The sequence below is a fragment of the Accipiter gentilis genome, chromosome 12, assembly GCF_929443795.1.
Source record: "Accipiter gentilis chromosome 12, bAccGen1.1, whole genome shotgun sequence".
Taxonomy (NCBI): Eukaryota; Metazoa; Chordata; class Aves; order Accipitriformes; family Accipitridae; genus Astur; species Astur gentilis.
In genome coordinates this window covers 30,600,872-30,615,148 of record NC_064891.1, presented here as the reverse complement: position 1 = coordinate 30,615,148, position 14,277 = coordinate 30,600,872, and the positions used below count along the sequence as shown (strand labels likewise).

The 14,277-nt window shown below is 43.1% G+C and overlaps 1 protein-coding gene across 2 annotated transcripts in view; it reads left to right on the top strand.

Moving 5' to 3' along the window:
• The window catches only part of LOC126044690 (transmembrane protease serine 11E-like), a 51,002-nt gene that overhangs the window by 21,060 nt on the left and 15,665 nt on the right, over positions 1–14,277 (top strand). The window contains exons 2-3 of one of the 2 annotated variants that reach the window (XM_049814758.1): positions 4,248–4,378; positions 8,205–8,352. In XM_049814758.1, the coding sequence (XP_049670715.1) occupies positions 8,227–8,352 (126 nt within the window). In that variant the 5' untranslated portion in view covers positions 4,248–4,378; positions 8,205–8,226. Of the gene's footprint in view, positions 1–4,247; positions 4,379–8,204; positions 9,754–14,277 lie in introns of those variants that run through there. The other variant, XM_049814759.1, reaches the window with a different exon arrangement.

Sequence of the window (14,277 nt, the reverse complement as noted above, 5' to 3'; positions counted from 1 at the left end):
GTGTTCCAGCTAGTAAAAATCTTGAAGCACTGACTCTCAATGTTTGCAGTGGAAGGTTGCTGGTTATAGAAAGATTGTCTCCTGCCACAGTGTGCACTATCTGTCCATAGTCTTGAGTGTTACAGGGTACCCTAAGCGTGGTCTGTACCTTGCTCTGTTTCCTGTGTAGGGGATGAAGCTCCAGGTTTACTAGAGAAGTCATCTGTGCTCGCTGCTAGTCTTTGCTGCTGAGGCACTTCAGGTGCAGGATGAAATTTGGATCGGTCTGCAGGAATAAGCCCTCTCTGAGTACCACTGGAGCTGGGAGGTGCGGGCAGTCGGATGCAGCCAGGGGCAACGCTGGGTTCTTGCTGGTGATGGTCTAATGCAGCTCTGCGCAGCATGGATGAGAGCAATGAAATGCAACAGGTCATGGGTGGTGTCCCTCACATGCTGGTAGCTACTTGCATGGTGTCCTTGCTCTGCATTCCCCAAGTCTAGTATCTCTGTAACGCAACTGTGACATGCCCCTCGGTGTGGCAGGAAGATTTCTGGATGCGTGAGACTGCAGGGTCTACTGGGCTAGTACTGAAGAGCTGTTCCTTTTTGCTGTCCAGCAGTTCAAACATTGATACTCCTTTATCTGTAGCTGTAGCCTCAAATTTTCCTGACTCCTTTCTGGAGGCTAAAAATGGGCATGAGAATGACACAAATTTCTCCCCACCCCATTTAGCTGAGTTTAGATCCTTGTTATTCGTGGCAGCCTTAGCCTTCATGGGCAAATGCTCCAAGGTCTAATTTTCAGTATTTCTGATTCTTATCTTACTGTTCCTCACCACCACCTTCCCTTTCCTAATTTAGACACCAGAGCTGTGCTCAAGATCACGTCCACTTCCATTTCCTTGAGTCACTTTTCTTAATACAGACTAATAATAACCTGGAAATATTTTGTCCCATCATGGACATGTTAATTTCCTCATTCACAATAGGAATAAGGTAAGTAAATTTCCCTCCATCTTAATACTAGCTTTGTAGAACAATTGTGTTAAATAGAAAAAAGAAACGTAAAATTGCTTTACTCTTCGGAGTCACCTTTCATCCCCTAGAGATGAATGTAAATCAAAAAACAAATTATAAGGAGAGATGTTTTTTTCTTAATCTCTGTGTTCCTTCTTCCTTTTTTACTTTGCCTTTAACAAGACGTGTAGCTTAGTCTCCAAGCACTTGCATCATTGCTTGTACCTGAATAGCCATCCCCAAAGTAATGGGAAGAAATCTTCAGCTAGTGGGTATTAGCACAGCTTAGTATCAGGTAACCCAGTAAAGATGATCTGAGTCAGCTGTAGACCTGTGCCTGCTTATCAGTTTCTATTTTTGCACTAAATTCTACGTGGGCAATTCGTTACAGGAGCAGATGATTGTTCTTGCTTCTTTGTGTTTCAAGAAGAACTGCCCAAGGAGAGGTTAAATACTATGGCAATAGCAGGTACTGTAGGAATGTATATGTCTCAATATAATTTAAGAAAGAAAACGAGAGATGTCATGGCAAACATGATGGGGAGGAGTCACAAGGATTGTTGAAGCAATTCTGATGACACATTAGTATGGCAAGATCTTGTTAATGGCTTAGTGTTTAAGACAATTCTTCAGCATTCTGCAAGTCAGGGCAGTTCTGGATAATGTACGTTTCTCAATTAGGGAAGAGATTGACAAGGCAGCAGGAGGCTCCAACCAGGAAATTACTTCACAGTAGTTGAATAAGGAGGATTTTTTTTAGGATTATCCTAAGTGAGAGACTGAGTAAATGCTGCTTGACTCAGAGCCCTAGGTGAAACTATACAGTTTGCTCTTAAGGGCACAGGAAACAAAACAAGATTAAAAAAAAAAAGTGAAGGGTCACAGGTGTAAAAAAAAAAAAAAATTACTTTTGTATCCACTGGCTTTGGATCTCTCCTCCATCTGCTTGCAATATGCATGAGTTCAACTAAGTTGGTAGTACAGCAGTAAAAAAGGACAGCTGAAGACTTAAGTTTGCTTGTGCAGTAAACTCTGCTTTAAGTAATTTCCAGCTTGTACACAAGCTATTTAGACTGGTTGCTGCTGAACAGAATTCTGGATATTCTATAGCTTGTGCTGATACATTTCTAGCAGAGCAACCTAATCCTGTTAGTGTTTTGTTACTGACAAATCAAAGCAGTGTGCTAAAAGGAGGTAATTAGCAAATGCCTTTCCAAAGGCTGAAACAGCACTTACCTTTGTTTTCTTATGGCTTTCTTACTGTGTCCTTTATGCAAGGAATGAGACTGAAGTCATAGGATGTTGGGATTATTTGGGTGACACTACATGTACCAGAGCATTTATAGACCAGATGGGATGGTGAGCTTTTTGTGGGGAAACTCCGCTCTCTGTGCGCACCATGTAGGAAGCTTTGGTGCTTAAGATGGAGCTGTGAACCTACTCTGGGAGTCAGCTACATGTCCACCCCTTTGTGGATTTGTTTTTTCTCTCTTTAATAACAGAACCAGGATTAACTGACACATGTGCCTGGCTGCCATAGGGTGTCTCTGTTCAGACACCATCAGAGAAAAATAATAGTCTAGCTTTGTGTCAAGATTCTCCCAGCTTCAGTTCCTGCGGTTCTTGTGCCTCACTATGACTTTGAATTCACGTGCTCAGGGGGACCTGACATCAGCAAGATGATCCGGTTTGAACATACTGGGTTGACCAAGTGTCAGGTTAGAGCAGGCTCCAAAGCTGGACTGAAGGCTTCAAGTTCCAAGCATATTTTAACTTGAATTAAATAGACTATTAGTAAAAAAAACTTGGCAGCAAATCCTGTGGCAATTACAATCAAACACAGCCCTGTGACAATCTCAGCTGCAGCGGCGCTACCAAGAAAAAAAAAGCAAAAAGTGGATGAAGGTCCCTCTATATTGAAAGCTTCTCTCGTTTCCTGAAGTTTCATAATGAAAGATACTCCCTCAGTAAAATCAGAAAGGAAAGCGAAGCTTTAGTGGCTATTGTTCGTGTGGGTCTGATTAAGGATGTTGACCGCTTCCAGAAAAGTGACTTGATTTTGTTTTTTCAGGAACTTTATTTTAGCTAGTAGATGAGGATTTGGAGCTAGGTCTTCAGAGAAGCGCGGGCAGGTCTGTACTGGGATAGTTCAGCACCTGCCCTGCAAAGGCATTGCGCTCCCCTGGCCTGACCGCTAGCCCCTGCAGGGAACCGGGGCACTGCTCAGCGTGCGGGGCTGCGGGCACGCCGTGTTCTTGGCTGTCCTTTTGGGTTTAGTGAAGTCTGTCTAACTAGAGTTTATCCCCAGGAAATTCTGCATCCTGAAAAGGTTCCTGCTCTGAAATACCTGGTTTAAAGAATCATGGTCTAACTGTGGGTTTGAGTCCTTTGTTAGGAAATTTGGGGTTTATTGGAATATGCAGATTTTCTCTTTGGAAACCCACTTGTACAGAGATGAGCTGAGATAAGGTTTGTGTGCCAGTTTGTGCGGTCTAATAGTTGGTGTTTGTACAGGCAAATGAATGTGACTGAAATCCAGTGGCAGATACACTTGAGCCACATGCATCTTGTGGGCAAGGTCACGCAGACTTAGGGACAAGCCAAGTTGTAAGGTGTGTTGGGTGTATATTGTGCTTTTTCCTCATACAAAAGTTTCAATATGCCTTTCCTGAATACTTTGAAAGAACTATTTTAAAATATATTCATGCCGAATATTTAAAATATTGCTAATATATTGGAAGATACTCATGTGTAACCATGGGGAAAAGCATAAGCTATGAAATTTGGACTTGTGTCTGTAATGGGTAACAGCAGAGCTGCATTGCAAACTTTTTTGTGACTTTAATTACACAGCTCTAGGCTTTTCCATTCCAACTTGCACAGCCTGTAGGCAGTCTTCCTTTCTTTCCCAAATGTGTCTGCAGATCACAACTGTGAAAGAGTTGCAGTGTCCTGCACCGGGGACTGGAATCTTAAACTTGTGGCTACAAAGGTGTAGCCTGAGTTTCCTTCAGCTTTTCTATTCAGGAAGGCTGCCTGGTAGCTGCCTGCCTCAAGAGCTGTGTTTGGGGTGGCAGCACTGGATCAGTATTGACTTTTTCTTGAAGCAGGAGTTATTGTCCCAACAAAAGAGCTAAGCAATTTGTCTGGAAAGAACCTTTGTAAATGCAAATATCCTCTCAGTAGTTTTCTATCCTAATATTAATTTAGGATTGTTATGAATAAAGTGGTTTGTTTTTTTTCCTTGGCAGGTGCCTTGGTAACCGGACACATTTGGAGGAGAAAAGATGAAGAACATGCTTGGCTCATTGATCACTGATGAACTGATGTCATCCCAATGTCCACATGTGACAGAAAAAGTAATTTTCTGCCTTGACTTCAGGTAAGTGTGTGTTGTGTACCATCCCTCACTTGCCAAGCTTTGGGGAATCCAGGAAAATGGTAGTGCATGTCTGAAATTAATTTCCAAAAGGACAGTGGCAAATTTCGGTCATGTGCAAGACATGAGGTGCTGTTGCTTTTTTGACACCCCTTTAGGCTCTTTCAGATCAGAGAAACACCATTCAGTTTACTCAGGGGGCCACAGCCCCTGTCTGGAGTCTGAGGTGTCTTCAGAGACGGAAACCATGGAGATGGGATGATCTGCAGCCAGGAATGCATGCCGCCGCAAAGCACAAGCTCCCCCCGTAACCGGCCCTGAACGCGCCGTTAAGTGCTGAGAAACATGGTGCCTATAGTTTCTTGGCAGTTGGGCTAGATGATCATTTATTCTGATGAGAATTTATTCTGATGAGAGGGTTGCCATGGTTCCTTAACTGCCTGAGAGCAAAGACACCAATACATCCTTCCTGTGGCTACTGATCTAGCTAGGCAGGTCTGACCACATTTTGCTCAGGAGACACATGGGGAGAACATTGATCCCGAGCTGGCTGTTGTTCTATCACAGGATTAATAATACTCCATGATTGCTATGAAGGAATGTCTGGCAGCTCAATGAACTAGAGACTTGTGGAGTAGTCAGTGGAGGACACCTAGGAAGATGAGAACACAGTAGTTAAATTATGGTGCTTCCTGAGGGTGTTTTTTAAACTTCCACTGGTTTGAGTCGGGAAATTCTTGGATCACAAAGGTGAAATCATCGTATTTCAGAGCTCCGTGTGGAATTTTCTTCCAGAAAAGTGATTATTCCCTTCAAATGTGCAAAATATTTGACATTTTACATACCTTGCAGCAAGGAGTCGCGTACCTTACCTGTATATTATATGACAGTATCTTCTTGTGCTTGTTTTAAACCTGCTGCTCTTGTTTGAAGTTACTGTATGAGAAGAAACAGTGAATAGTGTTTTCCTGTTCACTTTGACTACTCCACACATTACTCTCTGGACCCCTATCTCTTCCTCCATACCTTTTTAAGTTGCAGAATCCTGGTCTGTTCAGGCATCTCGTGCATAGAAGCTGCTTTGTTCCTCTGATCAGCTGTGCTGCTTCTTTCGGGACCTTTTACGGTTCCTCTGTATCAGCTTTGAGATGGGCAAATGGACCGGAATTTAACGCAGTATTCAGGATACAGGCGTAACGTGGATTAACGTTGTGATACAAGTTTGTTCCCTTTTTGCTTTTCTAGTTGCTGTTCTATTTACAAGTAGTTTCTAGCGTTCCTCTTGGTTTTTTTGACTGCTCCCGAGTTGATATTCTCATAGGACACTCTGCCTCAATCTTATTCCTGAAAAGAATAACCAACCAACCCAAAACCTGACACTTAGTAGGTAAGGTTAGGGCTGTTTTTTCTGTATGTGTGTCACTTTTTAGTTTTTCATTCTGAAGTTCATCTGTTGTTTTATTACATAGTATCTCAATATTATGAAAAGTTTCTACAGCATGTTGTAGTTTTTCTCTTTACTGGCATGGGTAGACAGTTATCATTGGATGATGGTCATCTCAGTATTTCTTTTTTCCAGACCATTTATGAATATAGCGGAGATTCCTGTGAGATAGTGACCTGCCTTCACAAAAAGCATTATCATTTATTTCCTGCGTTTCCTCTCTTAAGTGGTTTTCCATATCAAGCCTTCATATCCCATGGCAGCTCAGATCTTTTAAGAGGCTTTTGTGAGAGATCTTATTTAATTTCCTTTGGAAATCCAAGCAGACATTATCGATCAGATCTGCCTCATGCACCAGCTGCTGGTCTGCTCAGGAACTGAGGTAGGTTTGCAAGCCAGCACTTTGCTGTACAAAAGCTGTGATGATTCTACCCTATATAGCGTATATATAGAAACACCAGCTACTTTTATTACTTAGTTGCTTGTGCTAATGTGGCCATTTTGTATATCATACTACACTGTCAAAGGTTCCTCATGCTTGCTTTAGAATGCTTTTTTGGAAAGATTTGCTTGGTCTTCTGGCAATAAAGTAGTGTTGGGTGAGAGGCTGCATACCATCATCAATAATGCAGGTTTTCCACCCTTCACCCTGGTTGAGTGCTACCTGATCTTGATCACTTTGTCGTTGGCTTTTACCCCAGTTTCTTATACTGATACTTTGCTCCCAAGAAATATCAGCTAGATGGTTCTGGTATGCTTCTGCTGAACTTTTGGGGGTTTTTGTTTTGGTTTGGTTTTGTTTGTTTTTTGTTGTTTTTGTTGGGTTTTTTCCCAGTTTGTGCCTGAGTTTATAACTCTGTCTTTTTTTTTTTTCCCAGCTTTTCTGAAGTATGCTTTCTTGTTCCCAATGGTTTGTTTGGTTTTGGGTTTGTTTTTTTAAAAAATACCTTTATGTTTAGCTTTAGGTTTCCTGAAGGCTTTTTTTTTTTCTTTGACAGACAGGATGCATTTGCTCTGAGACTAACATGATGTCTTGAAATAGTCACTCTGTCTCCAGAAAACATGCAGTTCTTTAAGGTTCCCCTTTTAGGTTCATTGATTTTTCTACTTTTGTGTGTCTCTGTGTATTACTGTCTTTGAAATTAGGCACGGGAATAGTTGATCTTCTGGCTTTGGGGGTCTGTAGAAATGCTGAATCTGATGCTGATATAGTTCAAGTACACGGCAGAAACATGGTAAACCAATTGTGTGTACTGGTCAGGACCAAATCAAGAATTGCTTCCCATTTCGTGGGTTTCCTAGCTGCCTGTTCCTGAAACAGTTATTCACAGCATCTAGAAATCTAGTATTATCTGAATGGTCAACATAAAGATTTTACTTGAGAGTAATTAAAATAATTGGAAATAATAGTTCCCTGGGATTTCTGCATTCCATTGCCTTCCTGCCACCACGTTTCCTTTATACCTGCTGTGTCCATGTCCTCGTGTAAGGTAAGTGTTCTGGCTCTGTGCCATCATTATCTTAGAGAATTCTGTGAAACACAGAAAGCATTGTTTTGGCTTTTCCTGTTCATATCAGACTTTTTTTCTTTACTACTTTTGTTTACTATTTGACTTTTGTCAACTTCTGTCCTATTCTTTACTTGAGGTTGCAGTGTCTACCATAGGATGCAGAACAGCGCACCCTGTGTGCACCAGTCTGCTTTCTCCTACTTGTCAGTTTGAAATTCCTGTATGATCTTCCTGATTTGAAGTGCAGATCCTGTTTCCCTCTCAGCTCAGGTGGAAATCTGGTCATCCTTTGCCTGGGCTTAATCTACTCTAGAAGCTTCCCCAGTCCCTGATGAACCTGAGCCTCTCTTCCTTACTCTATTGCTTTAGTCATGCATTGAGACTTTGCCTCCTCACCATGTGTTATGATGGGGGTCCTGGTCTTTGGCATCCTACATTCTGCCTCCAGAATCTCTCTTCTTTCTTTTATGTGGTACCCAGGTGGACCACAACCCCTGCCTCCTTCCCAGCATTTCCCAACTTGTCCAGGCTTTTTTTGAAGTTTGTCAGTGTAGCACTGGCAGGCACATCATCAGTACACCCCTTCTGGAATCAGGAGCCAAACCTGTTAGGTACCTGGTAACTGAACTGCTGATGGCTATTGCCTGTCCCTTTTTCTCAGCTGGGGCTTCTGCCCCAGGGAAGTATTGTCAGTACAAGAATATACACAGACACCTCATGCAGAGAGGGGACCATTGACCAGGATTATTACATCTTTAATCAGTTTGGTGCCTTCCTGCCATGAAACTCGGGCTGGAAGAGCTTTTCAGTGCCCCAAGAAGCCTCCTCAGTTTTAACTTCTTTCCTTAAGCAGCCATAGGTTTTTTACCTGCAGGTAAGACTGTTCAGAGATTGCCATGAAGCCTCTGTGTTGTGCTTTCTTCCACCTGTGCCACGATCAAGTAACAAGGAAGGGCTCTATCTCTGAGGATCACGGGCCGCCTGGAATAAATACATCTTCGCACCACCTACGCATGGGTCAGGTAATCGTATGACACTTGATACTTTACCCGTGGAAGTTGTAACCCTCTAGCTAGGCTTCTGACTGCATTTCTCTTGCACGTCTGGACTGACTCAATGGAAGTGTTCTATATGGGATGGCAACGCAGCTTTCAGTTGAAGTATCGAGAAGCAGTTACGTTATGTGCGTCATTAGCAACTGTATTAATTGTGTTTCGTAACAAATTCCGCTGAGACGTTGACTGAATCCAAATTATGAGAAGCTGAGGCTTATCTCTAGCCTATGTTTCATTCCAAAGAAGCTGGCCTTCCCAGAAAGGCAGTCCTCCTGTAACTTGGCTACGGACTTGATATAAGGTGGAAGGAAGAGCTCCAGCCATGTAAGATGTAGTCTCATCAGTGTGTTACTAAGCTGGTGATCCCTGAGCTGTAGAGGGGTCAAATGAAGGTCATTAAGGTGGAGGAAAAGAGTCCCTAGATGTTAGAAACTTCATTGCAGCAAAGCAGTATGTGCCACAGGTATCTTGTGGTGAAGTTCTGTCTTCTTTATTTGCCTTCTGAAACAAATCTGTGTTTAAGGCTATGTGGGCATATATATCTTCTAGTAAGTTTGGAACTGAGAACACTTACACTTGAAAAAAGGGTTCCCCGGAAAAGATTGAGAAATGCTACTTTAGGTTAGAGTTTGTGCTTGTGTTAATTGACTTGCCAGTTGACTTGCTGTAACTAGCACAAGTTAGACAACATGCAAATATTTATATCACAAATGTTTATGACTTGGAAGAATTTTTCCAGGACAGAAACGTGTGTGTGGCTAGGTGGCCACAATTAGAATTAACATCTAAGGAGGTAAAGAAGAATGACAATCTTGAACGTAGCTGTTGTTATGGGGGCAAGTTCTTGTCTGGCCAAATGACCAACGTCAAGGGAGTCAAGAGGCACATGCCACTGAATCCACATCAGTTTATGTCAGCTCTGCATCTGGCCTAGGACTGAACATTGTCTCTTTAGAACATGCACATTTTCTGCATTGGCCCTGCCCATAATTTCTGATTTGTTTTTAATTATACCAAAGAAGGAAATAAACTCCGCGTCCTTGCAAAATTTTCATGGCTTTTCTGATTTGGGGTGTTGCAGGGTGTAGTTAATGCTCTGAAAAAGCTTCAGGATTCCTGGATGAAAGGTGTGATGAAAGAAGTGTATTGTTATTGTTTTAGGGGAGGAATCATGCTACTGGGTAAGCCTCTGTCACTGAGACTTGCTGGACTTGTTTGTTCTGACTTGCCTATGACTCCTTTCTTTCCTAATTTGGGAGATAAAGCCACAAGTCTATGCTGAGATGCTGCTCACTGCATTGTGGCATTCGGGACAGTGCATCTCCCAGACAGAAGAGCTTCTTGCTGACCTCTCAGTGGTAGCCAGAGGTGAGTGCCACGGCTTTCTGACTTGCTCCTTGGTAGTTTGGGCAGCACGGCTATATCGTGCGTAGATTTCTAGGGCAGAATAGCACTAGCTCTGAGCTTGCTTCTGATGTGAGCTGCCTTCCATGCATCAGTAATCCTTCTGATATTTCACCCTTTCTCCTCACCCGAAATGCATGTGTTTTCTGAGAATTCCCCGGTTCCTCTACAGCATGATATGGTGACAAATCAAGGTGGCCTATGGCTACCAAAGGTTACAGTGGGGGAGCAGGTGAGAGTCATCTCTCTGTGCCCCAACTCTGATCTGCTGTTTGTGCTAGTGCGGTTAGAATGTGTTGCAGTCACAACTGCTGAGCTAATAGTGTGGTATAAAAGGGCGAGCAGAGTAAAGTAGGTAAAAGTAAATTCTTGTGCTCTTGTTTATTTTCATGGGCTTTGTGTGCAACCAGCGAAGCGTTAATCTGTGCAGAATCAGCCTGGAAACGCATCAAATCTGGCACCAGACCGTTTCACCCACCCTGCCTTGGAACGAAAATCAAACCGAAACGCCACAAAGATTATAACTGCTTGTTTAGTGTCTCGCTTCTGGAACAGATTTCAACCAAAGCACAATGAAGGGAGGTGGGCAGAGCTCTTTTCAAAGACTGAAAAGCAGTCATCTGCTGCTATGTTCTGGGAGTGCTAAACTAACAGGATAAGATAGTTGTCTATGACCAATGCAGCTGGAAGTGGAAACCTGAGAGGTAAAGATGATGTGGAAGTTGCAGAACCTTATCCTGAGCTGACTGCAATCAGTGGCCATGTACTCAATATTTCCTTTACACTGGGATGGCCTCTTGCATGTTCATGCAGATTGTAAAGTCCTTATGTAGTGAGTAGCCCTCCCAGTTCTACTAAAGCTTATTTCAGAACGTGGGAGTCTTTCTCAAAATGTTGGCTGTGGCAGTCAGCTGTAGAAAGATGCATTATTGATCAAGGATGTTTCGGTTGTCAGCATTACAGTTATGTCCCACAGACTGTTGTAGTAGTACAGGATGCTAGCTCTATCCCAATAATGAAAGAGCTCACAACCTCCAAAAAGCTGTACGCAAAATGGATGAGAGACTAAGGAACAACAAGCCTTTTGTGCTGATTGCGAAGGTGATCAGATAATCAGGGAAGCCTGTATGACCAGCGTTTTGGCATCACGGATATAGTTAGTGGTAAGCTCTGAGTTAACACATCCCAAAGACTGAATGCTGCTCTTGAGTCTTGATGCAAATGGCAAGAACAGTATTTGGAGCTGTTGTTTTTGCCCGGCTGAAGTGTGCTCCTTGGAAGCAGCAAAACCTTGGTAGAATTGGATGGCTATGGGGAGGAGCACAATTAGTTAAGTGGCAAATACATTAGTGATGCTTTATCTGACTGCAGAGGGGTGGTATGCAGCACCTACTCTTTTTGTGGGATGTTCAAGGGTGTGGGGAGATCGAGCTGATTCAGCGTGACGCATAGAACACCACACACATTTTTTTTTTCCCCTCAGCAGATCCCTTCAATATTTGGAAGTCTTCCATTGTATCAGAATTGTTTTGGGAGATATCGGACATTGAGTGATCGAGGCTGGTGGGTAACTGACCTCACCCAGACAAGGGTCTTGCAGTACTTAGGCAGGCAGTAGCTGCTTCTGTTTCAATGCCCAACGTAACAGAGGTTGTTGTCCCATTCTCTTAGAAGTGTGTGTCCTGAGTATGCCACAACAGCGGAGGAGTGTTAGGTTGGTGTGATTGCTTGTGGCAAAGGTGGGAGTGGAGTTAGCGTGTCTTGCTATGTGGCCCTGTGCTTTTGCTACAGGTCTCCTGGACTAAGCCAGACATATTTCAGTTGCTGCCATTCCCACCCCCCCTGCCAAGGCAGATAGCTTTAGGGACCTAGCCTGGATTTTCAAATTGCACTCACCAGGCCAGCAGATTAGTCTGTTCAGTTGTCTTGTGAAAGGTCCCATTTCTAGGAAGAGTGATTGTAGGATTGTGCCCAAATCCATCTTCGAATGGAAAAACTTGTCATGGCTGTACATGTAGAGAGACCCGCATCAGCAGATGTGCAACCCAAGCTCTGCCATTGGCTCTTCTGAGAGTATTGGAATATCAGTGAGCTAGGGTATAGTAATAAAAAATATAATAATAAATATATTATTGGAAGAGAGCAGCAGATCAGATAGAAGAGGTTGCATGTTTTCTTCTATGCAGAGCATGGCAAAACAACTTCAGTAAACAGCTGGTGCCAGAAAACATGGTTTAGATTCATCTAAAAGCAAATCTAGGTCGGGGTGCTATGAGGGCTTAGCTTAAGAAATCAAAAAATGTCAAGGGTAGATCTGTAAAACAGAACAGGGTAGCTGTTCCCTGCTGTTCCCTGCTGTTCCCAGTGTCTAGGGCCTTTTCTTAGGACACTTGATAAAGTACAGTTGCTTTTCTTGTCTGAACAGACATTTTCTGATCAGTTTTCTGGTATTGTTCTAACTGAGGCTTTTGATAATGCACAGTAGCTCAACTGGAAGAGATGGATTAGCTCAACACAGTGGATCAAATCCTGTCAGGCAGAGGTGGGAGCTGAACTTTCATCACTTGCATTGTGAGTGAACTTGGTAACCTTAGGGAATTTGGTACAGGATAAGAGAGAAAAAACCAGCTTGTCACCTGTGTATTGTGCTTGTCTTTTGCTTTGGGGTAAATTGTCCAAGTTGGAAGGTAAAAATTCATTTGGGGTTGATCAGAAATCCAGCCCCAAATCCTATCTGTTTTTCCCCTTGGTTTCTCCAAGAAAGACCAGACAATTTTAGCTCCATAAAATTTCAGTACAACTCTTCCTCCTAATGTGCCAATAACTATTAATGTAGCTTTATTTCTTGCCGTATTTCACTCGAGGCTTGATTTAATATCTCTGACACGCGACTTGACTATGATTAAAATAACTTAATTCTATACAAACATAGCTATTTCCAAAATGGTTCATTTGGATGAATTTTTTTCAGTATGGAATAACTTAAGTGATCAAAACACATTTTTTGGCTCTGAGCCAACGCGTCTAAACTAGGAGGCTTGATAGTTTGCATTTCCAGACCCAAATGAACTGCGATATGAAATTGTCAGATGCTGCTGTGGATTGTCTTGGGCTCCTTGGGAATGTAACGTGTTTTAAATGAGAATAGGGATTGCTGGAGGAGGTCTCACGTTCATCTATAGTATTGCCAAGATAAACGGTTTTGTACTGAACTAAAAGATCTTGGGTTTGAAACTTCTCACTAATTCACTGCAGACTGAAAGCTGCCACACACAGACTGTGACGAGGTTGGTTTTCAGAGCAGAGAGGACTTGGCCTTCGAGGTGTCCTGGTGGAGTCTGGCTTCTGATCTCTTGTTAAAGTTTGCTCTTGAGGAATGAAAGCTATCCTCATCCATGCTGGAGGTGGATGCGTTGGTGTTACCTGAATTTCCCAGGCTGCTCCCCTGAGAGTTAATTCGCATCTTACTGGAGTTTGGGTAGTGAAAATATCAAAGCGTGTGGCATAAGGAAGCAAGAAATGTGAGGCTGTACAAAACACCTGACAGGAAGGCATCTACACAGACACCTCTGGTATTGGGGGTCTTCTGAGGAGAACACCCATCTATTAAGCAGTGCCTCTTTGCCACAAGAAGAAAGAAAGCGTGCATCTATAGTTGAAGGCAACGAGATCGTCTCTGCCTCTGCATTCATTAGCACTGCAGAGGATCAGTGTTTCTCTGGCCAGCGAGTATTGCTGGGTGGAGCAGAGTTTTCTTCATTACTAGAGTGCAGAGAAGACCATGCAGAAGTGTGATTCCTAAACAGTGGGATCCCCCTGCCGCTGAACTATTTTAACTATGGAGATGGATGTCCCAGGCTCAGGAATCCTTGTCGGGTGGTTGTTCTGGTAGAGCGTGACAATCCTGCCCTCCATGGCATAATAGCAAAAAGGCTGGGGGGGGCGAAGGAGCTAGTTGGAGGTGTAACGTGTGTGATTAATGACTGAATGCATTGAGTGGACATAACCTGAACAAGTATGGCCTTTCACTAAACATCCTAGTAGGTCTCAGCAGAGGCAGGATCAAAACCAGACCTAGTTGTGAGTGTGGGGCTTTTTGTGAATACAGACCCTAGCACGGCAGTGTCAAAGTCTAGAACTCCTGGGCACTACTGGAAATATATGCTGCTTTAATATAAGCGATACACATTTGGTGTTGCCTGCGCTCGAGCTGTTCTTCAAGGAGTAAAGGATAGCTGATTTGGGGCACAACAAGACCTTCTGTTCCCTGCATTCACACCGATTCCTGAAATGGGTGGCAAAAGATTAGGTATTTCCTAAAAAGCTAAAAACAGCAGAGTTTTTCTTTCCCGACCCTTTCGCACAACTGGTGACTACCATGTCTGCTGATAAAATAGACCCCAAAAAAGTGGGGGTGGAGGGCTGCTGAGGCAGGTCCCACACTCGGGCATCGCAGCTGAAGGATATGTACTGGCAATTGTACACTGT